The 16,949-nt window shown below is 44.2% G+C and overlaps 1 protein-coding gene across 1 annotated transcript in view; it reads left to right on the top strand.

The window, feature by feature from the left end:
* lepr (leptin receptor) overlaps positions 1-16,949 on the top strand; it is a 133,949-nt gene that overhangs the window by 48,004 nt on the left and 68,996 nt on the right. Inside the window, 2 exon segments of the mRNA XM_080196751.1 lie at positions 9,646-9,772; positions 12,650-12,831. Coding sequence (XP_080052877.1) covers positions 9,646-9,772; positions 12,650-12,831 — 309 coding nt within the window.

Below are 16,949 nucleotides of genomic sequence, written 5' to 3'. Positions count from 1 at the left end.
GCAAATGGAATTTAATGTTGGCAAGTGTGAGGTGGTCCACTTTGGTAGGAAGAATGGTAGGAAGGACTATTACTTACGTGGCGAAAAACTGCAGCAGGCGACGGTGCAGAGGGACCTCGGGGTCCTTGTGCATGAGTCGCAAAAACCCAGCCTGCAGGTCCAGCAGGTGGTCAGGAAGGCGAATGGGATGCTGGCCTTCATAGCGAGGGGGATTGAATATAAAAGTAGGGAGGTCTTGCTGCAGCTGTATAGGGCATTGGTGAGGCCGCAGCTGGAGTACTGTGTGCAGTTTTGGGCGCCGCACCTGTGCAAGGATATTTTGGCCTTGGAGGGAGTGCAGAGGAGGTTTACTAGGCTGATACCGGAGTTGAGGGGGTTGAGCTATGAGGAGAGGCTGAATAAACTAGGCTTGTACTCGTTAGAGTTTAGAAGAATGAGGGGAGATCTCATTGAGACGTATAAGATGATGAATGGGATGGATAGGATAGAGGTGGAAAGACTCTTCCCGCTCAAAAAAGACAGTAGGACTAGGGGGCACAGCCTCAAGATAAAGGGGGGGCGGTTCAGAACGGAGTTGAGGAGGAACTTCTTCACTCAAAGGGTGGTGAATCTCTGGAATTCTCTGCCCGTTGAAGTGGTGGAGGCTGCCTCGCTAAATATTTTTAAGAAGCGGGTTGATGGGTTTTTGATAAGAGAGGGGATTAAGGGTTATGGGGAGAGGGCGGGAAAGTGGAACTGAGCCACGACAGATCAGCCATGATCTTATTGAATGGCGGGGCAGGCTCGAAGGGCCAGATGGCCTACTCCTGCTCCTATTTCTTATGTTCTTATGTTCTTATTTTTATTTGAACCCTGCCTCCAGATTTCAATAACAGAAAGTTCCTTCCAGAATGCGCTAATTTCTTATATAATATAAATTCTGGTTCTTTGTGTTGTGACACAAATAAACACAGTTTGTGTATACCGCATCACTAAAAAAGATTGCTACCGTGTTGTTCCTACTTGGGCCTTTCCCCGTTGTGCCTCTTTTAAGCTATTTGTGATAACTGTAGTTTTTTGAAATTAGATTTTAGGTTGTCACTGTGCCTAGTTGACTTGGCATTTATTATTAATTGCTGGTTTCCCTGTCTTGAACTACACAGCACGTGTGCATTTTTTCGTGGTGAGACAGGAGTTACATATAGGCCAGACTGGCTAAAGAGGCCACATTTCCTTTCTGAAGACTGTGAGTGAGCCAGCTGGAAGCATTAACTTGTCTGATCTGCTGTAGTGTTTTTTGTTTGTTACCAGATTTCTCTTTAATTTTATTCTTAGCAGGCCAATTAGATAGGCTACATTTTTTCCAAGAATTGTGAAAATGATCTCACCAGTTAACTATGTAAATTTGTTTCACACTGCTCAATTACAGTAAAACTCCAATGAGTCTAATCCCAGGGGACCTGCCCACAAACCCATGTTAAGTAGATAACCATGTGATAACCATGGAGGCCTAATTCCCACACGAATGCATGTCTATGTAACCCAATATGCCTACAAACAAGTCAGTGTCAAAAACAATAGATGCCAAATGAAAATGCTGTCAAGCAGCAAATGCGTGAAAAAGTTTTTATTCAACCTGCTCACACCTTACCAAACAGGTTGTAAAGGCCAGAGTCTTGGAGACTAGCTCTGAAAAAATCCCTTTTTTTTGGGGTCAGACAAGCAGATGGGCATTAATTGGACTCGATAGGGTCATCATCCTCCTCAAGCTCCTCAAATGGAGTTTGTGCTGAATCTACGATTGAATTGTCTGTCCATTTTGCTGTGCAGCATCCGACACTACCCATCTTTGCGTTGGTTTCCATGGTGGAATCTCTGCTGGAATTCCCATGCCAGCCTCTTGCAGGTAAACAAAAAAAAACTTGTCCTCAGGTTTGTTGGCCTTAGCGACCCCTCCTCGTTCTCGATGTCTTGTACGGCCATAACCTGTTTGGATACAATCCCCAATTGACCACACTTTCACTTTCTCACAGGTTTAATCAGACTTGCAGGATTTACACATCCTTCAAGGGGAGATTTTGATGTTGCATGATGGTTTGCCCAGCACTCCATGGTGTTGCAGACCTGTGTAGTTTAATTCTGCTCTGATTGGTCAGCATGTTGTATGACAAGCTTAGACAAGTTTGGCTATTCTGAAATTACAAGTGTACAATTTGAGTTTTTCACACTGATCAATGTATGGATTTGCTCTTCTACCAGCAGGAATGGTTGACATCTTCCGCATAACAGGAATTTTTATAAAACAAGTTTGACTCATTTCAATTTCACTGTACATTGCACCTAATGGAAAGGTAAAACAGCAAGCCAGTACCTCTTTAAGATGATTCCACTCTCTACTTGTAAGTGAAGTCGTTAACCGGACTTCGCCACCTCCCCACCAGATCCCCTCCCACCCACACACACACACACACACACACACACAATCAAAAGCAGCTATGGGTTTCTCCGTGCCAGTGCTGGTGAGCCATTGAAATTTTCATCCATATTAGCAGGACTGGAAGATCCTGCCAGCATAAAGGGTGGGAAAATTCTGGTCATTACAGTAATATTACAAAAATTGCATCAGTGCAAAAGTAAAACTGGTCGATAGATGTGTATTTTAACTGGCCTGTATCATAAATTAAAGATAAAATATAAATTGATTGGATCTGGAAAAGTTTTTAAAGGCTAGCCTTATTGGCTTAAAAATACTTAGCCTATTTATTTGTTCATAAGGAGTGAGATTAATGGGATACCTGTAAATGAAATGTAAGTCTGCAATCAAATAAAACAACTGAGATAATATCATGAAGACATATAGAAATCCTACAGTGCAGAAAGAGACCATCTGGCCCATCGAGTCTGCACCAACCACAATCCCATCCAGGCCCTACCCCCATATCCCTACACCTTTACCCACTAATCCACACATCTCAGGACACCAAGGGGCAATTTTTTTTTAAGCACAGCCAATCAACCTAACCTGCACATCTTTGGACAGTGGGAGGAAGCTGGAGCACCTGGAGAAAACCCACACAGACACTAGGAGAATGTGCAATCTCCACACAGACTGACCTAAGCCAGGAATTGAACCCAGGTCCCTAGAGCTGTGAAGCAGCAATGCTAACCACTGTGCTACTACATTCATAATTTAAACTGTGGGATGGGACTACTGCCCTTAAACTCACTTAGTGTTATGATTTATGGCATGTACCAAGCAAGAAATGGTCTTTTTCGCAAAAAAAGTGTTTTTAACTATTTTGATTTCCCCATTTTTAGCTTGGAAGTAAAGCAGTGCCATGTAATGTACCAGATTATTTAGCAGCTTTGAAATACAGGATCTGGTTGTGATAGGATCATATGACTGGAGTTGCAGTTATTTTCTGTGATTTATTTTCGCCTAGTACATGACTTGTTGTGACAGAAAGTATTTAAAAGTAGACCCTACTTGGCGACAAAGTGAAGTTTATTTATTAGTCACAAGTAAGGCTTACATTAACACTGCAGTGAAGTCACTGTGAAATTCCCCTAGTCGCCACAGTCCAGCACCTGTTCGGTTTGATGTACCTAACCAGCACATCTTTCAAATTGTACCGGAGTACCTGGAGAAAACCCACGCAGACACAGGGAGAATGTGCAAACACTACACAGATGGTGACCCAAGTTGGGAATCAAACCCCGATCTCTGGTGCTATGAAGCAGCATTGTTTGCCACTGTGCAGCCCATTAGCTCACTACTGATACATTTCAATGAAGTCCATTTTAAAACATGCTGGGTGAGATTTTTCTCCCACTCCGTGGCGTGTTTTGCATTAGCAGGAGGTGCCTCTGATGATGGGATCTTATCAATGGGGTCCTGCCGTTATCAGTGGGGTTTTCTGTTGAATGCAGCCCTCATCGCCAGGAAGCTTGTGGTGTGGGTACATCATCAGGGGAACTGTAAGATCTGGCTGGCGCGAATGGTAGCAAGATTTTGGGAGATATTTCTTTCACAGAGACATGCTTTTATATCGATCAAAACTGGAATCAAATGACTGAGATTAATCAGTTTGTCTGCAGCTGAAAAGAGCATCAATTTGAATTTTCTGCACTAGTTGCTGCTGTAGGAATTTGAACAGGTGCTAATAATTATATCTTTATGCAGCATATAATTTGGGCTTTTCTTGTTGAGTTAACATTATAGACAAAAATACACTCATCCTTTCACTTCTTGCTGGGTGAAACAGAAATTCCAAAGAGCCATGAAAATGGAATTTATCAAAATAGTTTCCTACCCAGTGTGTTTGGAGTGAATTGAAATATAGTAGCTGAGACAGATAGAATATATAAAATCCCAACAGTGTAGAAGGAGGCCATTTGGCCCATTGAATTTGCACCAACTCTCTGACAGTGTACCTTACCCAGGCCTTCTACTCTGCTCTAGATCCGTAGCCCCATACACTTCTTGTGGCTAATCCTTTTAACTTACACATCTTGGGACACTAAGGAGCAATTTAGCATAGCCAATCAATCTAAACTGCTCGTCTTTGGACTGTGGGGGGAAACCAGAGTGTCTAGAGGATACCCATGCAGACACGGGGATAATGTGTAAACTCCACATAGACAGTCACCAAGTCCCTGGTGCTGTGAGGCAGCAGTGTTAACTGTGCAACCTGAAATCTACCAATCTCGGGTCCCAAGATGCAGATTGGGGCCATGTGGAAGCACTGACACGCTAACTCCTTAGTAATTGCCATGGAAATTTCTGACAGCAATTCACCTGCTCCTTCACGGAAATAGTGACTCCACACAGACCAAGGGTACACCCTGAAAATGTTGCCCTGAAGCGCAAACTCCATAGTTACTACTAAATAAATGCATCACCTATGCCCTTGGCCCCACCGCACACCACACAGGCCTGAGGGTGATCTGGCAGTCCCCCCAAAAAGTGGTTCACCCTCACACCCTCCCCCCCACAATCAGAGACCTCACCCCCACTCCTACAGTCAGAGGCCTTATCTCACCCCCCCCTACAGTCAGAGGCCTCACCTCACCCCACCCCCTCCCTACAATTAGAGGCCTCATTCGCACCCATTTTCCTCCCCACAGTCAGTGTCCTGACTCCCTCCCCCCGCAATCAGAGGCCTCACCCCCCCACATTACGCACAAGAGAGACATTCAAATATTAAGTCGCCAAAGGTCCTCCCTTCAGGTTCTGCCCCTTTAGGCCCTTCACTGCCCCCTGCCATCCTGGCACCACCATCCTGTAGTGTCAGTGTCAGTGGGCAGGGGGAAGTGGTGTTCACTTTTTCCATGGCTAAAAGTTACCTCCAGTGCAGACATGCTATTCCAGCAGGAGAGGTTGAAGAAGACTCACTGTGGGAAAAAAAAAGCCAGCCAAGGTCTTCGGAAGTCTGTTTAAAAACACTGTGGTTAGAACCAGCATGACACCAATAGACACTTCAGATCAAAGAGAAAGCCTGATTAAAAAAAAACTGGCTGGAAAAGAGGAAGCACTCCAGATTTAATCATCTGTGACGGGAAATAAAACAAACATCGCTACTGCCTGCTGTGAAATAGGCTGGACCTGTCAATCAGGAAACTAGTTAAAAGTACTGGAGCATGAAACTGAATGTAGACAAAACATTTCAAGCGTTAAAACTTCACCAAGGCCAGAGTCTTAAAAAATAAGCGGCAGTGTTAAAAAGATGGAGCCAGACTGAACAGATGTGGTGAAAAGAGGATGTTCTTGAGGCTCACTGGAGAATGAACTCATCAACAATCAACTGTTTTATCTGCTTTGGAGCTGTCAATCAAAGCAGTTCAAAGTGGCCAGACAATACCCGTGGCTCATTCAGCCTATAAAGGGGAAATCCCCTAATGAAACTGACATCTCCTGACATTAAGAGTACTTCAAAGGAGTCTGGTCACATCTGGGGCTTCTGAGGGAAAGCAAGGGAATCCCCCTTGCGAAACTGACATCTCCCTGTCAGAGTACTTCAATAGGGTTTGATCACACCTGGGACTTCTGAAATAAACAAAGGGCAATCCCTTCTGTAAGATGGAGTGCTGCTGTGATTTTGAAGGTTTTCAGATGTTCAGGTGTTTATGGATATTCATGTGATCAGGCCACTTTAAAGTTTTTACAAGCAGTAATCAAGATTTTCAACAGAAATCATCATGGTAAGAGTGATTTCCATGTTTCCCAGAGCAAGAAGGGGAAGTCCAGCTACAATACCCTTATATGGGTGAGAGTCTGAAGGTGAGCTCCCCCCACCGCACCAACCCAAGCCTACCCAATCCCCAGGTCCTTGGGGACCCTCCCTTTGCAGCCAGGCATTGGCAGAGCAGCACATGGGCACTCTGTTTACCTCCTTGCGCGCCCCCCCCCCCCCCAACTCCATTCGGAATCCAAAGCACTTGGTTCACACTTGCTGGGACCTGTACTGTTTGGTGCCCCCTGGACCTCTGCTTGAGAGATGAGGGGAGGGTTTGATGGGAGGATACTGGGAGGCCGGAATATCCAGCCTCCAACCCGATAATTAGAAGCAGCACAGTGGTTAGCAGTCATTTCTAGGGAGCTAGAATACAAGAGCAGGAATGTATTGCTGAGGTTGTATAAGGCTCTGGTCAGACCCCATTTGGAATATTATGAGCAGTTTTGGGTCCCATACCTAAGAAAGGATGTGCTGCCGTGGAAAGAGTCCAGAGGAAGTTCACAAGAATGATCCCAGTAATGAAGGCTTTGTCATATGAGAGAGGTTGAGGAGACTGGACTTGTGCTCGATGGAGTTCAGAAAGATGAGAAGGATCTAATTGAAGCTTACAGAATTCTGAGAGGCCTAGATAGAGTGGACATGGAGAGGATGTTTGCACAATTGGGAGAGACTAGAATTCAAGGCCACAACCTCAGAGTGTAGGGATGCTCCTTTAAAACTGCGGAGGAATTTCTTCAGCCAGAGAATGGTGAATCTGTGGAAGTCTTTGCCACAGAGGGCTGTGGAAGCCAGATCATTGAGTGACTTTAAGACAGAGATAGGTTCTTGATTAATAAGGGGATCAAGGGTTATGGGGAGAAGGCAGGAGAATGGGGATCATATCAGCCATGATTGAATGGTGGAGCAGACTCGATGGGCCAAATGGCCTAATCCTACTCCTATTTTTATGGTCTTATGGTCAGCACTGCAGCCTCACAGTGCCAGGGTCTGGGGTTCAATTCTAGCCTTCAGTGACTGTCTGTGTGGAGTTTGCACATTCTTTCCATGTCTGCGTGTTTCCTCTCAGTGCTCCAGCCTCTTAGACTAAAGATGTGCAGGTTAGCTGGATTGGCTATGCTAAATTGCCCTTTAGTGTCCCAAGATGTGTAGGTTAGGAGGATGGTCATGGTAATAGTGTGGGATTATGGGTTTAGGATTGGTGGGGGGTGGAGGGGGGGGGGAGTTGGGGGAGGATGGGGCAGGGGGGTAGATCTGGTTAAGATGCTCTGTTGGAGACTCAACGGTCCAAATGGCCTCCTTCTGCACTGCAGGGATTGTATGATGTAAATGATTATTTATGAGTATTTAGGTGCTGCCCACTCTGGGTGAGAACCTGATCAAGGCCAGTAAAGCTGGCCGAAAGACACAATGGGTTAGGTGCCCAGTGATAATCTCATTATAGCCCTCACACCCGATTCAATGGGTCATCAAGACCCCTGCTTGCAGTCTCTTTGCTGCTGTCTGCATGAGGGAGTTCCTCCGGCTGCAATGTTGGCCTTTTAAGCCTATCCAGGTGAGTGTGCTGTTTTCAGCCTGATCAGTGATTGATGCAGCAGATCAGAAGATTTAGGCCAATATCATTTCTACAATTCACATGTTATTCAGGTTTCAGGAAACAGCACAAAACATCAGTGGGGAGTGCAGAGTTGTTATTCTTTCTGTTTTCTCCCATTATGAAGGCAATGATTCATGCTGGCTCATGCTTCATTATGAACCTAGGACCTAACAGATACAAAAATCCAATACACTGAAAAAGAACACATAGATTGCAGTGTATAGTTGAACTGGTGCAGGTTGTATGGTCGTCTACTAGTCAGATTTTCTGTGTTCTTATATTCCACTTCCCCATATCCCGCAACTATTTCTGATCTATAAACTGCAGATGTTCTGAGCATTTACCTTTCAATTTCCTCACCTTCCCTCATTGCAAATCTACACTTGTCCCATTCTCTTCTCTGATATTCAATAACTTCACCTGGCCAGGCAGTAGAGGGAGACAAAGAGGTGGAAGAGCATGAAATTGGTTTCACTCTCACTCTTTTCACGCTTACAACCACCAGATGACATAGTAACACTGCATATTTTAAAGATCATATTAGAGGTGGGATCAGCACATGTTGAGACCTTGGGTATGAGTGACCTACAGCCTAGGGAGAGGAAACAGTAGCCCATGTGCCAGCTCACCAGAGGATGAGTTTGCACATGAGATTTTTGCAGAACGTTATAATCCAGAAAGCCAGACGCTGAAGGATAGAAATGGAATCAAGCTTTATGCATTTTTTATATTTATCTCCATATGCGCATTACAAGCTTGCAACTCCTAACCTTACCCCAAACTTATAGTGTGTGTCTTTTTATAGGGCTCAAGTGAATTCCCATTTAAGGCCTACAACCTTCTCACAATTAAACACAATTAATATATAATTAACAATAATATAAAATTTGAGTTGTATGATCAAAATTTCAAAACAAATCATGCTCCAGACAGAGGTGTATTGCAAGACACCCCTCATTTAAGATCCCTAACAATTTCTTTGCACATCCACCCACCTAATTGTTGAGATTTCCTTTCTCTCCACATTTGATTCAAGCCAGCAAAGCCCATCTGCAACATTTTCGCATTCACACTTTTCATAGAATACACATTATCCCATAACATCTGCATAACATTCAGTGGGTATTCAATGATCAGTATGTCCATTGTACAGAATTTAACTTACAATATTTGACATTATCCCTGATTCACTGCCTTCACAAGAGACTGTAGGCAGAACCTTCCCGTCACGCCCACCATAGAAATTGTAGTGGGTGGAACATGGACCATGCAAAGGTCCATTGATCTCAGGCAGGATTTTCTAGCCTTAGATCGAGTGTGCCTGGAAACTCCCGCTCAGTGTTTCAACGACTTTTATTTTCTTAACTTCCCAAGCTAAAGAACCGCATTCCCCATTTTCACCCATAAGGAATGTTATGAAACCAGCTACTCCTGAATACCAACTGGGAAGGTTAACATGTGAAGCATTACTAAAAATGACTAGTCTTTAGCTCACTTAAGAGTGGGAACCTAAGCACATTTTTCTAAACATTTAATTTTTCAAAATGTTTTGTTTGCCCTTCAAACATATTCTAGTTTTAGGTGTTTCATTGTTGTATCTAACATAAATAAATCAAAAACTGGCATCTGCTGTAGAATGTGTGTTAAATAATTGCTTCTTATTTCAAGGATGTTCCTGCTTTATAAGGAGCAGTTTCCCATTGTTTGGTGCATTTTCCCCTGAACCTTTGGGGAAACTATGGAATCATATTATTAAACGTTCAAAATTACTTTTTCTTGACTGTGGTTGGTCTCGACATTCAGAGGATTTTGTTTTAATCAGGTCAATCTTTTCAGGTATCAGAATGAACATCAAATGTTGGACACCTGGAAACTTTACACATCTGATCTGCAATGTGAAACCAAGTGAAGATGTGAGGATCAACAACTTTGCAAAGTCCAGAATGCACTATTTGGATGAGCTGTGAGTAAATTAAAGCTTAATAAATTGATTTGTTATATTAGCCTACCCGACCAAGAGTCTGAAAAAACTGAAGATTGTGTTTACAGCAGCGTTACCCACCATGCATTTGTTATGAGGTTGCTGTGTGCATTGGGTGATGGGATGTGGATATGTAAGAACATAAGAACATAAGAAATAGGAGCAGGAGTAGGCCATCTGGCCCTTCGAGCCTGCCCCGCCATTCAATAAGATCATGGCTGATCTGTCGTGGCTCAGTTCCACATTCCCGCCCTCTCCCCATAACCCTTAATCCCTTCTCTTATCAAAAACCCATCAACCCTCTTCTTAAAAATATTTAGCGAGGTAGCCTCCACCACTTCAACAGGCAGAGAATTCCAGAGATTCACCACCCTTTGAGTGAAGAAGTTCTTCCTCAACTCTGTTCTAAACCGCCCCCCCTTTATCTTGAGGCTGTGCCCCCTAGTCCTACTGTCCTTTCTGAGTGGGAAGAGTCTCTCCACCTCTATCCTATCCATCCCATTCATCATCTTATACATCTCAATGAGATCTCCCCTCATTCTTCTAAACTCTAACGAGTACAAGCCTAGTTTATTCAGCCTCTCCTCATAGCTCAACCCCCTCAACTCCGGCATCAGCCTAGTAAACCTCCTCTGCACTCCCTCCAAGGCCAAAATATCCTTGCGTAAGTACGGTGCCCAAAACTGCACACAGTACTCCAGCTGCGGCCTCACCAATGCCCTATACAGCCGCAGCAAGACCCCCCTACTTTTATATTCAATCCCCCTCGCTATGAAGGCCAGCATCCCATTCGCCTTCCTGACCACCTGCTGCACCTGCAAGCTGGGTTTTTGCGACTCATGCACAAGGACCCCGAGGTCCCTCTGCACCGCCGCCTGCTGCAGTTTTTCTCCACGTAAGTAATAATCCTTCCTACCATTATTCCTACCAAAGTGGACCACCTCGCACTTGCCAACATTAAATTCCATTTGCCAGTTCCTGGCCTGTTCGCCCAGCCTATCTAGATCCTTCTGCAGACTCTCCACACCCTCCGCACAATTTGCCTTTCCACCAATCTTGGTGTCATCAGCAAATTTCGACACCCTACACTCGGTTCCCTCCTCCAGATCATCTATATAAATGGTAAATAGCTGAGGCCCCAGCACCGACCCCTGAGGCACTCCACTAGTCACCAACCGCCAATCCGAATAGCACCCATTGACCCCCACTCTCTGCCTCCTATTTGACAACCAGTCATCTATCCACGCTAACACCCTACCCCCAACTCCATGTCCCCTGACCTTCTGCAATAACCTCTTGTGAGGTACCTTGTCAAACGCCTTCTGAAAATCCAGAAAGACCACATCCACCGGCTCTCCTCTATCCACCGCCCTAGACACATCCTCATAGAACTCAAGTAAATTTGTCAGACATGACTTCCCCTTAACGAAACCGTGCTGTGTCTGCTCTATCAAGCAATTCCCCTCAAGATGCCTCGCTATTTCCTCCTTGATGACGGATTCTAACATTTTACCTACAACAGACGTTAAACTAACCGGCCTATAAATCCCCGCCTTTTGCCTGGCACCCTTCTTAAACAACGGCGTTACATTAGCCGCTTTCCAATCTTCCGGCACTTCCCCGGAATCCAGCGACGTCTGGAAAATAACCACCAAGGCATCCACTATCACCTCCGCCATTTCTTTCAGAACCCTCGGATGCATTCCATCCGGTCCTGGGGACTTGTCCACAATCAGCCCCTCCAATCTGTCGAGCACCACCTCTCTAGGAACAGTAATGTCATCGAGACCCTCCAGTCCTACCACCGTTCCATCTCTAACACCCGGCAAATTATTCATGTCCTCCTCCGTGAAGACCGCCACAAAAAAGTTATTCAAGACCTCAGCCATTTCCCCATCCCCTACCACTAAGTCCCCCTTCTCATCCTCTAAGGGTCCAACGTTCACCCTAGCCAGCCTCTTCCTTTTTATATACTTATAAAAACTCTTGCTTGAAATTCCTCATATGGTGACTTTAATTTCAGTTGTGCGAAAATAGGAGTTGTCACCTTTTAGTCATCTTCTGTTACTGGAGAGTAAGAGGAGGAGAAGGAATAACATTGATTGCTAACCAGTTGAATTGCTAAGTGGGCTGTGAATAGATGTAGGGTAGGGGAGTGCACCAAAGATCAGAGGTGAAGGGAAAGTAACCTTTGTCCATATTATGAATGCTGCTTGTAAAGGTCACAACTTAGTTCAGCAATATGAGCCTGTTAACTTTAAATATACTTTGGTAATATAAGGTGAACATGGGTGGCATAAAGCAATTAGGGCATTTTGCACATTAAGGCCAGATTGGACTGGGAATTGCAATCAACTTGTGTGTTGCCATCTGAAAAAATTCTTGTTAAATTTAAATATTAGCTGCTTTAAAAATTAATTTAATTTTTGCAACCGTAAAGAAGTGTTGAATATGTTTGGATAATGTTCCCTTTAAAAAGACAAAATAAATGTCAAGTTCTCAATTTAGTAATCATTGACGGATATTGGATTTTTACTTGTTAGCTTTATGTGCTGATTTTCATTGTTTCATAGACACTGACAGCTCTTTTGCACATCACCCAAGTGATTATTGCTTGCGTGTGCACATGGATATCAAAATAATTTGAGCAGTTTTTTAACCAAAACATTTTGTTTTGACAAAGGGCCCATACCTGAAATGTCAACTTCCTCTCTATAGATACTACCTTATCTGCTGCGTGCTTCCAGCATTTTCTGCTTTGTTTAAGATTTTGTGATTTGCTTTCTTGAAGGCCATCTTTGATTTCCCCATTCCGTGAAGAATTAATACCTAAGCTGCCTTTGCTTCTGTCACTTGCAGATCATTTGACCAGAAGGAAGGCAACTTGTCAATATTTGTTACTAACTGTGTGCAGCATCACATAATTAAGTGCAATATATCTTCCATTGACCTAAATCGCAAGTATTTCATGTGGATAGAATTGATCACCAATTCTGAAACCTTCCAGTCACCTTTGATGTCTGTCACACCTATTAATGTGGGTAAGTCTGGAGAGACCTCAAAGTGTTATGTTCTTGCAGTGTCACGTCTTGTAAATCTTGTGCACAACGCTAAGGTTGAGATGTGTAGCAGAGAAAAATAAGGAAACTCAAGAAATAATGATTAGGTGATGCCAGCTTGAGCTTCTAGAGCCTATCCATTGCAGGAAAAAGGGTTAGTGAATATCTTAAAGGGAGATATCTGATCACTTGATTCTGGCTTATCTCTGTTGCTTTGTTTTCTACTTTACAAGAATATCTCTCTAACTCTTAATTGTGTATTAATTGTATTTAATGGTATGCAGGTCGTGGACATTAGCTAAGACACTTATTGAAATGAGATGCGACAGGGGTCTATGCCTGTAATATCCAACTCTGAAAATAAATGTAAGACTGAATAAAGATGAACTCTGATACTATCGCTGCAATTCTACCGCTCTGCCCACTGTGGAATCAGAGCGGACAATGGAAAAGTCCATTGACCTTGCCGGGAATTTTCAGTCTCGCTCGTGTGAGGCCATAAAATTGCGCCCAATATTTCAGTAACAGACTGTCCAGAGATTAACATTAGCTACGTTGATATAATCTTTCTGTTGGCCAGGCATTTCTAGGGTCTATTTGAGTGAGGAACAAATTATTGGTACTTTCTGTGACATACTGTAAAAACTGGACCAAAACCCTCCCAGTCTAATTGAGAACAGTTGTACACAATGAATGGAATCAGCTGGTTTCAACTTTGAGGAAAACTCTACATTTGATAGAAAATTACTGTAACTACTTGGAACAATGCTATCCATATCACTGTGTGAGTCATGAATATATTAAGTAGATAAACCAGTGGCAGTGGATCATAAATGATCTGTAGTTATGACCAAGAGCAGTGAGATAAATGTGCACTAAAAAACTGGACAATACAACAAATATTTACTTGTATATTTTTTTGGAGGTGAATTGTATTTTTCCTTGTACATCATATGTCAAGTGCAGCCAAGACATTTGGGTATCCTTTTTTTGTGTGCATTCTGCCAGCTGAGATCACATTGCTGGGAGGCTCTAAAACTTAAAACTTGACATCCTCACTGATTTTCCTTCTCACTCCAGCTTCTGCTGGCCATCACTTTCAGTGACACAGTTGATACTGGGAACTCAGTGGTATTAAGAATTGAATCTCCATTCCACAATGATGCCCTATTATTTTTGTGGTCAGATTGATTTTGAAGGAATATAATTGCTTTAGATGAATTCAAATGGTTTCTATTAAGGACCTGATGGTCGATTATGTGACCTATGTTATTAAAATGAGTTTTCAGTAAAGTTGTAACAATATAAAGTATCACAGTGTAGATTTAGTCAAAAAATAGATAACACATCGACTTATTCTCTTTGTTAACTCAAAGAAGTCTCACTGGTTTAAAAAAACTGTGGAAGAATTGGGTTTGAATGGAAACTGCGGAACATTAAAATGTGAGCAGGAGGAACATTCAACAATTCATGTATGGCACATTACTTATTCTCTGGTCAGTTTTGCCTCTGAACTGAAGATTTTTGAATAATCAGTTTTGAGATGTTCATTTTCCCTCACAACAATGAGATGTATCTATGTTGAATGGTTTGATATATTTGCGGGGGGGTGGGATTCTCCAACCTCGCCACGCCATTAGTAGATCGCACTAATGCTGGAGAGTAGTGTGAGAGCCTAAAAATCTGTTTTGCCCCAGGCATCAGTTTGTAATTCTCCTGGCCCTTTTCTAATGGCACAAATTGGTTTGTACCCATTCTTGTCCAAAAAGAGTACAAGGCCAGTTAGCATGAGATTGACTGTGTTTCAATCTCATTAGCAAAATCATTACCTGACCCACCTCATTCCTGGAATGCATCCAATTCTCTGGCATGAATCACTGCTGCTCCTTTAAAGTGTGGTTCCAGCACTACAATTGTGAGGGGAATCAGGGAGATGGGTACTGCTGTGCATCAACATCCAGGGTGCAAGAGGGTAGGTGGCTCAGCCATTGCCGTCACCTTGAATTGGTCTGACTTGGTCACTATGTCTAGAAGCCAGTTTGGATCATATGTCCAGGTGGGTGCATGCAGGTGTGCACTGCAAGGGTTGCACAATGAGGACCTTCTCATAGCCACCCTTAAGCTCAACTTGAGCACCAGCGTACTGAGACTGCTTCAAGCTGCCGACACTGGCCTGCGGTACCAGGGGCCTGTATCTGCGAGGGGCTGGCCATTGTGTGCGTGAGTGTCTGTGAGAGTGTGTGTGTGTGTGTGTGTGTGTGTGTGTGTGTGTGTGTGTGTGTGTGTGTGTGTGTGTGTGTGTGTGTGTGTGTGGGTGGGGGGGTGGTCGGGCATGCTCTGCGCCACTCATCAGCAATCACCCAGCTGCACTGGGGTTGGTGCAGAAGGCATCACGTGAAGGAGGAATACAACTTTGTGGGATGCCATTGGTGACCATGAGCGGACGAAGATGTGGAACGGTCAGCAGCCAATTGATGTGGCACATGGCACTGGGGATGGATAGGGATGCCAGGGTTCAGACGCATGGAGACATGGGGAGCTGAGAGAGATTGAGGGGCCTGAGATGAGTAACCTTACGTACTGTCTCACTCTCTCCTCCACCCGCAGTTCCACTGCCTGGACCGTTCTGGTAGGGCCTTAAGTACAGCCCCCAGAGGATGTCCCACATCATGGTGGTCTGCTGTGAACTCCATAACCTGGCACAGCAGTGAGACAACATCATGGAAGAGAAGGAGGGGAATGAAGGTGATGTGGAGGAAGCTGAGGAGGAACCAGAGGGTGTTGGATTGGTGGCAGTGGCTATGGTCTGGCAGGCCAAGAGGAACAGGGAGGCCCTGATCTGTGCTAGGTTCACCCATTAGAAGACATGATGTCTGGCAGCTCCAATCCCTACCCCCCACCCCATGAGACCTTCAAGCCCCCTCCAGAGCCCTTGTCCAAACTCCTCTACAGGGCATCACCCTTTTTGGAGTGAGCTCCAGAAGCCCCTCCACCTCCTAGTGCTGCCAGTCCTGGAGGCTCAACACTGTTTATGCTGTGATATGTGAGCCCTTGGTGATAGCCCTCCGAGTCTGGGCCAAGCTCAGGAGCCCCTCAGCACTTGCCCTCTGAGATTGGGCCATGCTCTTGTGGCCCCAGTCCTGGCCCTCTGAGTCAGGCCCAAGTTCAGGAGCCCTTCTGCAATTGACAACTGTGTCTTGAGCATGCTTCCGGGGCCCTCAGCCATGGTCCTTAGCAACTCGGCCGTGCATTAGACCCTGCCACTCCCCCCGTGACTACCGTTTCCTGCCCCAGGCTTTCCATCAGGATTGCCACCCTTGCAATATTAACCTGGGTACCACACAATACCAGCACCATCCCCTTAACCTGAAGGCTGTTACACTCCTCCAAACAGCCTCACTGTTGGTGGAATGTCTCCAACATCCCCTCCTGCAGTCCCCAGCTCTAGTTCTGCATCCCCAGTAGCCCTGAGGACTTTTAACCAGCAGCCTGGCATCTGGCTGGGGATCAGCTGGGCCCTTGGTTCCGGCAGCCTGTCCGATCATTTGAATGTTCCCACCTTCACCTGATGTGCATCAGCAGCTGTGTGGCGCTCACCAGAAAGCAACCCTAATGCCCGATCATGAACTCCAAACACGGATCAGCCCATTTGTTATCTCCATTATGACAATTTGAAATTTTTTGGGAGAGTTCCACCTGTTATATTATTCCAAATGACAGACATGTGTGTCAATTCAGTGTTTTATGTAAAGATCCATCAGCACATTGTAGCATCATAAATTAACATATTTCAGCCATATTCTTCAAAATAAACATTATTTATTTTATCGACCAAGACTTCAAGAGTAACTGCCAAAATGAGATTACCTTGATGGAAATACTTGATAGAATCTCAAGAACTGAAAAGTACAACAGCAATTTTAAAATAACTGAGGAATTGGTCATATATCCTTCTTTTCAAAAACTATCTTCAACTATTCATGATGGGAAATTTTAACTTTTTTTTTCCTATTTGTTGGGAAAATTCTTCAGTTTTTATTCCTGATAGAGCATCTTCTTCAGACCTGCCAAAATAGTTCTGACAGCCAGAAGGGAGATAC

Source organism: Carcharhinus amblyrhynchos, chromosome 9 (genome assembly GCF_965287045.1).
Source record: "Carcharhinus amblyrhynchos chromosome 9, sCarAmb.v2.hapA, whole genome shotgun sequence".
NCBI classification, from domain to species: Eukaryota; Metazoa; Chordata; class Chondrichthyes; order Carcharhiniformes; family Carcharhinidae; genus Carcharhinus; species Carcharhinus amblyrhynchos.
Note: the sequence above shows the minus strand (reverse complement) of the source record. Positions and strands in the feature narration are given on the sequence as shown.